The 10,473-nt window shown below is 35.2% G+C and overlaps 1 protein-coding gene across 3 annotated transcripts; it reads left to right on the top strand.

Annotated features, from left to right (window-relative positions):
- Window positions 1-635: 635 nt before the first annotated feature.
- On the top strand, window positions 636-10,245 carry LOC130820382 (phosphoglycerate mutase-like protein 4). 3 transcript variants are annotated; one of them, XM_057685731.1, is made up of 7 exons: window positions 636-934; window positions 6,789-6,915; window positions 8,308-8,358; window positions 8,584-8,694; window positions 8,804-8,935; window positions 9,005-9,080; window positions 9,762-10,245. In XM_057685731.1, the coding sequence occupies exons 1-7, from the start codon at window positions 915-917 to the stop codon at window positions 9,977-9,979; spliced, it is 735 nt and encodes a 244-aa protein (XP_057541714.1). In that variant the 5' UTR covers window positions 636-914; the 3' UTR covers window positions 9,980-10,245. The 3 variants fall into 3 exon arrangements, with proteins under 3 accessions (XP_057541714.1, XP_057541715.1, XP_057541716.1); XM_057685733.1 differs by lacking the exon at window positions 6,789-6,915 and adding an exon at window positions 6,916-7,532 and having other exon boundaries at window positions 651-934; XM_057685732.1 differs by lacking the exon at window positions 8,308-8,358 and having other exon boundaries at window positions 650-934.
- Window positions 10,246-10,473: the final 228 nt, after the last annotated feature.

Raw genomic sequence — 10,473 nt, forward strand, 5'->3', positions numbered from 1 at the left:
ATATATATATATATATATATATATATATATATATATATATATATATATATATATATATATATATATATATATATATATATATATATATATATATATATATATATATCATGTTATAACCTCAAATATATATATTATTATATGTTCAAATATATTATGTTATAACTCCAAATAAATTATGTTATAACCCCAAATATATGCTGGTATAACACAAAATATATTATGTTATAACTCCAAATAAATGTTGTTTTAACCCCAAATATATTATATGACTTTTTACATTTCACTTCACAAGTGCACGTCAATTTTTTTTAAATTAATATAAATTAGATTTTGGCTGAGCTTTTAAGAACCGTCTTTTGTAGTAAGAATTTGTGAAACTAAAAACGTATCAAATTCCATGGAATGAACCCAATTATATACCTTATCAACGGCCACATATAGCATTGGTATAAAAATATTAATCAAATTTCTCGTTTTTTAAATATGTGTTAAAAACATTAATTAAAATTTTCTTTCTTTAAGGTGAAATATTTTAAATGGGAAGAACATTAGATTACGAATGGGAGTATAATTTTTCATATAATAAAAGCCATAAAATGGATTGAATATGCCCTAAATTAAATGGGTTTCAATTTCACACGGGTGAAAATTAGAAGAACAAACAATGATGCTTTAAGCCGATAGGTAGTTGGCCCTTAATAAGAGTCAAGAGATATGTTTTCTCTATCGTGTCCAATTTTAATTCAAATATCAAAAGAATAAAATAAGCTGACTGCTAAATTAGAATATTTCTGAGTCAACAAACAGGAAGGAAGGAAGAAGTGCATCATCTTGCTCTAATCACTACTATAAGAATCAGTACATTTCTGAGTCAACAAGCAGGAAAATTGTTATTGCATTTTCTACTTTTATTAATGGCTTCCTCTCCTTCCAGGTTCTCTCTCTCAAAACTCCTCTAATGTCTTTTTTGTTTTTCTTAGCAACTTTGATTGTATTGCTATTCTCTGGATTCTCTTTTTTATCTTTGTGAAATATCAAGTTTAGTTGGGTAATTATTAAGTTCAAAATAAGCTTATATAAAAGGAATTGTTAGGATTATAGTATTAGAATATAATATATTCGAACAAAATAATATCTTGTATATTTTGTAAATCTTTTAATTTAGTTTTTATATTGTAGTTATTTAGTTTCCTAAAACTAGATATTATGTTTTATATATATTCATCAATTCATGAAATGAATGGCAATAAATCATTTTCAAATATGATATCAAGAGCATATGTTTTTGATCCTCTCATCTTCCGCCTCCCGCTTCTAGCTGTTCACCACCTCTTTTGGTGGCTACCGGTTTATTTATTTATTTATTTATTTTTCTATCTCCTCCTCACTTTTTTCTCTCTTTCTCTTTTTTTGTTATTCTCATGGCTTACTACACAAAATTCCCCACTCAAGACTCTGTTCTTGTTAATACTCCACAAAATTTTGAAAATTTTGACTTATGGACAACCACCAGCAGCTACTTTATGGTGGTCGGAACCACCACAGCCTCCATTATAACCGCACAGTGGTGGGCGTGGTCCTCACTCTCAGCAGCCCATTGGAGTTACTTCCTACAACTCTTATGCTATTGGCCCAACCGGAGAAGGCCACCTTATTTCCCTCCTTGCTCTTATCCTACATGGGGTAGTTGGCATTCTTTATCTTAGGCCCGACTTCTACATTTATTCCCTACACTGCAGCAACCTACTCACCAACGACCCAAGTCAGATTCTTGGTTTGGAATTCGTAGCCCACGCCCGACGCAAGGTTTTTGTTTGGGTTCTTCATCATCTATGGGGTATTTTTCTACCAATATTGATCAAGCCATGTATTCTCTTTCCTTATCTTCTCCGGATGAGCAATATTACATGGATACCGGTGCTACTTTACATATGATTCGATCTCAAGGTAACTTACTTCATTATTCTCTTTTCAAGCATCCTTTACATAATGCAATTGTTGTTGGTAATGTTCATCTGATTCCAGTTCAAAGTCATGGGCAAATTTTCCTTCCTTCCTCCAATAAATCACTTACCCTTAAAAATGTGCTACATGCACCTCAGCTTATTAAAAATCTCATTTCTGTTCCAAAATTTACCCGTGATAATATGATTTCCGTTGAATTTGATCATTTTAGTTTTTCTGTGAAAGAGTTGGTCACGAGGAATGTCGTTATGAGATCTGATGGCATTGGCTACCTTTATCCTTTCCAATCGACACAAGGAGCTTCCATCACGTCATCCACATCTTCAGCTTTTTTCTGTTTTATCTTCTAGTATTTGGCATTCCTGTTTAGGTCATCCGAGAAATGCGATTTTGAATTTATTGTCCTCTTCGAATTCTGTTAAATGTAATAAAATTCCAACTTTTATGTGTCATTCTTGTCCTTTGGGTAAACATCTTAAATTGCCTTTAGTTCATTCTCAATTTATTAGTACTCGTCCCTTTGAGATTATTCATAGTGATTTATGGACTTCACCGGTTTCGAGTCCTTCAGGCTACAAATATTAGTTCTTTTTCTTAATCACTATACTAATTTCTTGTGGACTTTCCCATTATTTCGCAAATCTCAAATTTATGATATATTTGTGAATTTTAATGCTTATGTCAATACAGAATTTGAACTCAAAATCAAATCTTTCCAATGTGATTATGGGGGTGAATTCGACAATAAATTATTCCATCAATTTTGCAATAATCTGGGTATTCATCTTCGTCTTTGAGATTATTCATAGTGATTTATGGACTTCACCGGTTTCGAGTCCTTCGGGCTACAAATATTAGTTCTTTTTCTTAATCGCCATACTAATTTCTTGTGGACTTTCCCATTATTTCGCAAATCTCAAGTTTATGATATATTTGTGAATTTTAATGCTTATGTCAATACAGAATTTGAACTCAAAATCAAATCTTTCCAATGTGATTATGGGGTGAATTCGACAATAAGTTATTCCATCAATTTTGCAATAATCGGGGTATTCATCTTTGTTTTTCTTATCCTCACACATCTTCACAAAATGGAAAATCTGAAAGAAAAATTCGTTCAATTGATAATATTGTTTGCATTTTAATATGTCATGCTTCTCTTCCCCCGTATTTTTGGCCTCACGCCTTAAATGCCGCCACAAATCTTCTCAACATTCTTCCCTCTAAATTGCTTGGCAATCTTACTCACACTCACCTTTTTTTTTTTTACCAAAAATCTCCTTCCTATAAAGATCTCCGGGTTTTTGGGTGCTTATATTTTCCTCTACATCCCTCTTCTAAAATTCATTAATTACATCATCGTTCGTCTCCATGTGTCTTCTTGGGTTATGCATCTTCACAGCACAGTTACAAATGCTATGACCTCTCCTCTTATAAGATTATGATATTTCGTCATGCTCTTTTTGACGCAACCACTTTCCCTTTTTCTCAGTCTTCTAAATCTACTCCTCAAGAGCACAAATTCTTAGATGACTCCCTCCCCTCTTTTCTTTTTCAAACCCCTCAAAACAGCCCATCCCTAACTCCCATTAGGTCTGCTGTCTCCAGCCCAGCAGCACCTACGTCCCCTCCTCCTTCTTCCCATGTTGGTCCTTTTACCCATTCTACCTCTGGGCCTGCTCTCAGTAGCCCACCAACAGTTTCTCCCTCATTTGATGGCTCTCCTGTCGTGCCATCTGGGCCTTTATCAAGTAACCTAGTTTCTTTGACCAGCCCACAAATAATCCAAAGCCCACCTCATACTTCTCCTATATCTATTCGTCCTTCCTCACCTACCAACCCACCTCGTACTGGCATGACTACGCATAGTCATAATGGTATATTTAAACCCAATCCCAAATACACTTCTTAAGCTTTATCCGTTTCTTTTTCCCCTCTTCCCCAAAATCCCATACATGCCCTCCCTGACCTGAACTGAAAACAAGCCATGCAAGAGGAGTTTTATGCTTTGTTTGAAAATAATACTTGAGATCTAGTTCCTCGGCCCCCTAATGTAATGTGATTCGTTCTTTGTGGATTTCGGGTCAAAACCAAGTCTGATGGTTCTTTTGAGCACTATAAGGCGCGTCTAGTTGGTGATGGTAAGTCTCAACGTGAAGGCATTGACTGTGATGAGACTTTTAGCCCATTGGTCAAACTTGCTACCATTCGCATTGTTTTGAGTATTGCTTTGTCCAAGTCTTGGTCTATTCATTATTGGATGTTTAAAATGCATTTCTTCATGGTCACTTGACTGAAACTATCTACATGCATCAGCCTTTGGGTTCTCATGATCCTACTCATCTCGATCATGTTTGTATTCTTTGAAAGTCACTTTATGGTCTTAAGCAGGCTCCACGGGCCTGGTATCAACGATTTGCTGATTTTGTGACTACTATTGGTTTTGTTAATCGTCTCTCTTTATTTATTTCCATGGGTTAGACATTGCCTATCTTTTGTTATATGTGGATAATATTATTCTTACAGCTTCATCTGATTTAGTTCGTCAATCTATTATGGCTAAATTGATTTCTGAGTTTGCTATGAAGGACTTAGGTTCTCTCAGTTATTTTTTGAACATCGCTGTTTCTCGAAATTCCGCAAGTCTATTTCTTTCTCAACACAAATATGCTACTGAGATTCTTGATAAAGTAGGCATGTCTCAATACAAGCCTGCTCGTACTTAATGTACTACTTCTAGTAAACTTTGTGCTGATGCTGGTTCTCCTTATGAGATCCTACTCTGTATCGTAGCTTGGCTGGGGCTTTGCAATATCTCACTTTCACCCGACCAGATATTTCTTATGCTGTTCAACAAGTCTGTTTATGCATGATCCTCAGGTTGAACAAATGACTGCCCTTCATCGCATTCTTCAATATGTCAAGGGTACTCTTGATCATGGACTGCAACTAGATAATTCCTCCATCTCTTCTCTATTTTCATACACCGATGCTGATTGGGGCAGTTGTCTTGACACCCATCGTTCTACTTCTGGCTACTGCGTTTTTCTCAATGATAATTTGATCTCTTGGTCTACTAAGCGCCAACCTACGGTTTCTAAGTCCAGTGCTGAGGCTGAATATCGTGGTGTGGCTAATGTTGTTTCTGAGACTTGCTGGCTTCGTGACTTACTTCTTGAGCTTCAGTTTCCCATTTCTACGGCCACTCTTGTTTATTGTGATAATGTTAGTGCTGTTTATTTGTCGGGCAACCCAGTTCACCATCAACGATGGACATACATTTTGTTCAGAAAAAAGTGCAACGTGGGGATGTTCGTGTACTTCATGTTCCATTTCGATATCAAATTACTGATATTTTTACCAAGAGTCTTCCTCAGATTCTCTTTGATGATTTTCGATCCAGTCTCAACGTCTGCAAACCTCCCGTTTTAACTGCGGGGGTGTATTAGAATAGAATATCTTTGAACAAAATAATATCTTGTAGATTTTGAAATTTTTTGATTTGGTTATTATTTTGTAGTTATTTAGTTTCCTAAAACTAAATATTACATTTTGTATATATTCATCAATTCATGAAATGAATAGCAAGGAATTATTTTCCAATATATAGGTGACTTATGTTCACCATTGTTTAGAATTTGATTAGTATTGTTGGAGCAACAAGTCTTGTATAAGACCTTCTCAAAATGAGCCCATACAAATAGTCTATTAATAAAAAAATACAAAACAACAATAAAAACTAAAATTCCACTTGTACAGGAAGCAGTTATTTTTTTAAAATGGTTTAGGCTGACCCAATAAAAATCATCTAAGGATGAGACGACCTCAATAAAGAAATACTGTTATTGGAGAGGGCCTCAAGTGTGCACTTGTGATTTGTTAAGAGAGAATCAATCTAGTACATGATAAATTTGGGCTTGTACACAAGACCCACACAAGAAGAGAAAACTTAATGAGGTTCCGTCTAAAACCAATTGGTATTATGAGCCTACCCCATCAGGTAACAAGTATATATGTTAGTCAATCTCTCTCTAATTTTTCGATGTGAAATACATGTAGGTTATTTTCCAACACTCCCCCTCATATGTGAACCTTTTATTTTCATTTGGCGGGAACGCCCCTTGTACTCATTTGTTGGTTTAAAGTCTTGGAGAGCAAGACATGTGCTTGGGGAGTAAGGCATGCATCAGTCATAAGACAAGTGCAAAAACATTAAAGAAAACATTGAGAACCATAGAACAAGTTGCAAAAAAGAGCAAAAATAAATCTAGACCTGCCTACACACATGTTCTCGAACGAGCACTAGATTGCTCGAATGAGCATAAGCCATCAGGAGCATATTGCTTCATTTCTTGCTTTATGCCGATGCTTTCTCACTCGTTATTTCTATGCCCTATGTTTCCCTTTAAATACACCTGTTCTAGAGTCTCATTGTATAACCCTCCTTATTGCTTAATCTATTTCCCTCTTTAGCTCCTCTCTTCGTTATCAAACCTACAATGTAATTCTTTTAAGATTATAATTTGTCGTTTAAAACATAATTAATACCATCCTTCTTAGATATGGTGGATGTAACTTTAATTTGGTGAACCACCTTGAATCTTATTTCAAATGCAATTGACGATTATGAATTTTTTGAAGAAAAAACAAATGTACATGTAGCTTAAAACCTTCACATGTGATTTTGTACAATTAAATATTATCGATATTATATTTCAACACTGTATATCAAAAAAACTGTTAATGTTACGTGCCTTGGTCGAGCAGAAGTTATGACAATTATTTGCATCCAAGTGACTACAATTATTGTTCAATTTGCAAAGGTTGTCAAGGGAGTATGTTGAGAATGGTACTATAAGAAAAGAAACAAGACCAACTAAAGAATATTGTACTGAGATAATTATTGTTCGTCATGGAGAAACTGACTGGAATGCTCTTCACAAAATGCAGGTTATGTGCTTACTTACCAGTTAGCTCTATGATATCCTTTTTAGTAGACAAATTTGGACCAACTGCTTCTTCTCGAGCCTGAATTGCTAGTTATATTATAACATACAGGCGATGGAGCTAAAGTTTTAACTTCTTTGGTTTCAGACTATAAGGGCTACAAACTAATAACTCGTAAAATGATGCACATTTCTTATTGTAAAAGTATATAACATATACTGGGACCTTAACTATAAGCTTAAGTTTTTGATTGATTTGGTTTCTTGATATGGTATCAGAGGCCGACCTGACTAAAGGTCATGGGTTCGAATCTCAATCACCCCTTATTTAAAGTTGAATATTCAACGCCTACGCGTATCCACACCTCTAGCCCAATGAGCTTTCGTGTGAGAAGGCGTGTTAGCGTATATAACATATCCTGGGACCTCAACCATTAGCTTAAGCTTTTGGTTGAGTTGGTTATTTACCTTGAGTTGCAATCATGTTAATGATGTTTGCTATAAAGAGTTAATGAGAAACTAACCTCTTTCTTCTTACTATCTATATGGGCTAGGGTGCGTATATTCACCCTTTTGAAACTTTGTTTAAGTGGGAGCAACATAATGACATTGAGATTTGGGGTAATGGGTTGTTTCTTGTTGGAGTATATTTTTATTTCTAGTTTCTTTTATTAGATATCTTAGGTTTTTCTTTCTAAGCTTCTTGACACTCTTATTTTATTCCTTTAGCTTGGTGATTACTGATGAATCAAAGGAAGGACATCTCACTATTTTATCATTAACGAAGCCAAAAAAATCATATCATGAATAAATTAATTAGCAATTGCATATTCACAGTGTATGATAATGATGAAGAATTTAGTTTTAGGTTAAGTTGGGAAAAAGGTTAATAAACTCATATCAAACTACCTCAAGCGTACTTTTAGTGTGAAACATAGGGGGTGTTTGGTTAATGGCTTTTGGCTTAGCTTTTTGACTGGTTTTTGGCTTTTGGCTTGTTGGTTGGTCAAACAGCCAAAAGAGTGTTTGATAAATGACTTTTAAAACAGTTGAAAAGCTGGCTTTTAAGCTAAAATGAAAAGGCTGCTCCAGCTAGCTTTTTTGGTTGGCTTTTGGCTTATTGGCCCATCTTTTCTCTAATAAACAACCAACAACCAATATTCAAATTTACCAAACATCCCTACAAACAGCTAGCTTTTCAACTAGCTTAAAAGCCAACAAAAACAACCAACATTTTTAGCTAGTCAAACAAGCCAACTTAAAAAGCCAACCGCCAACAACCAATTGTCAAACACCCCTATAGCTTAAGGGGCTGGTATGAATATCAAATTAGTTCACTATTTAATGATTTGTAGTATATAATAAACTCATATTTCGAAAGTTTTTGTAACTCCAGGGACAAGTTGATATAGATCTCAATGAAGTCGGGAGGAAACAAGCTGTTGTTGTAAGTTTGGTGTTAATGATCTGCACTTTTTGTTAGAATAGTTTATCCCACATCGATGAATTAAAGTGCACACATTATAAGTTATTTGAGTCTTTCCTTTCATTACCGTATGGTTTTAAGATAGTATCTCCTTGACTTATGGAGTGCGTGCACTTCATGTTTTCCGATAATATGTTCGCATTCACAATAAATTCAGCTAATTATATCCCGAGACTACTGTTATAGGTTGCTGAGCGCCTAGCAAGGGAACCCAAGATATCGGCCATATACTCATCTGATTTGAAAAGGGCTCTTGAGACGGCTCAAACCATAGCATCCAAATGTTTTGGTCTTGAGGTAAATCACTTGGCCTAATATTTGAATCTGACAGCAACGTGTGATCCCAATTTTGGGCTTCGAATTGGTAGTATTTTGATGTGTTATTCTTGATGGTTCTTGACATCAGGTTGTTATTGATAAGGATCTACGCGAAAGACATATAGGGGATCTTCAAGGACTAGTATTTAGTGAAGCATCTAAGATTAACCCTATAGCTTTTGAAGCTTTGATGTCTAATTCAGAGCATCAACAAATTCCGGTGTGTATAGTCGCTCTTTTTTTCGTAATAATCATCTTGCTGCACATCTGCTCACTTGATCATCTGCAGGGCGGTGGTGAAAGTCGCAACCAGCTATTCGAAAGATGCACGTCTTCACTGCAAAGAATTGCAAAAAAAAATAAAGGTTATGTTGGAAATATTTAACGTGTGACAAAAATATCACATATTGAAGTGTGGACTTGCATATAGAGGTGTTTGGCAATTGGTTGTTTGTTGTTGGTTATTGGCTTTTGGCTTTTTAGCTGACTTGTTTGACCAACTGAATATGTTAGACGTTCTTGTTGGCTTTTAAGCTAGCTAAAAAAGCCAACTGTTTATGGAGATGTTTGAAAATTTAAGTGTTGGTTGTTAGCTGTTTCTTAGAGAAAAAGTAGACCAACAAGCCAAAAGCAAACGAGAAAAGTTAATTAGAGCCATTTTTTATTTTGGCTTAAAAGCCATTTATCAAACACTTTTTTTTTGCTGTTTAACCAACCAACAAGCCAAAAGAAAATCGAAAAGCCAAGTACCAAACACCCCCATAACGCTTGGTGAATAGTCCTCCTAATACCATATGGTTTTGGGAAAGAGTGAAAATCATCAAGTATTATGCAAGTCCACACTTATTACCCGCGGGTTTGTGGGCCCGAGTCCACGGGTGCTCCGCGGTGTGTTCACACGAGTGGGCGCACGGGACGATCATGTGGCGAATTGTCACGGCCTAACACGTTATGTTCCAGGAAATTATTTTAGTTGTGTTCATTTAAGGACTAGCTAAGTAGTTGTTTCTCGCTTATTCATCTTACTGAATGGCGTAACTACACAGGAGCACGAGTCGTAGTAGTGACTCATGGGGCCGTCATAGAGATGCTGTACAAGCGAGCGATACGAGGAGGGAAAGCGGGAGGGGTATGGAATACATCTATAAGTATATTTGAGTTGTCTGATGGAGACAAATGGTGTATCAAATTATGGAATGATATCAGTCATCTAAAAGAATCAGAATATCTGGAATCTGCTTCTGGTGGAAGTGCTTCTACATGATGTTTAAATTCTCGAATCGATGGCACCATTGGTGCTCGCTTTTCACCTATTGGGTTGCTATCCTACGTTTTTTAATAGCTAAACTTTCCCGAAAAGATCATTGGATCAACATCTTTAAAAGAGTCAGGTCTAAACGGGCTTTAACCTGACTTGCTCATTTAAATTTTGTTCAATCATTACTTTCTTAATTGTACGTTCTAAATTTCTAAAATTTTAACTATATATTTGAGAAGGGCTATGATAATAATTGATTTAGACTTAATTTAGAACATACAATGTGTTTATAATTTATAAATTCTCTCTCTATTACTACCAAAAAGCAAAAGTACCTCAAATACATTTTGTTATGGGTGTTGAAGTAGAACAACTTAAACTGAAATAAAATTCAAAATTTATATTTCTGAAGTTAATAATAGAATTAATTATAACTTGGATATTTTTAGATTGGATCAAGAAAAAATACTCCTAACTTATAATCCAACCAATTACATAAT

The sequence above is a fragment of the Amaranthus tricolor genome, chromosome 8 (genome assembly GCF_026212465.1).
Source record: "Amaranthus tricolor cultivar Red isolate AtriRed21 chromosome 8, ASM2621246v1, whole genome shotgun sequence".
Classification (NCBI taxonomy): domain Eukaryota; kingdom Viridiplantae; phylum Streptophyta; class Magnoliopsida; order Caryophyllales; family Amaranthaceae; genus Amaranthus; species Amaranthus tricolor.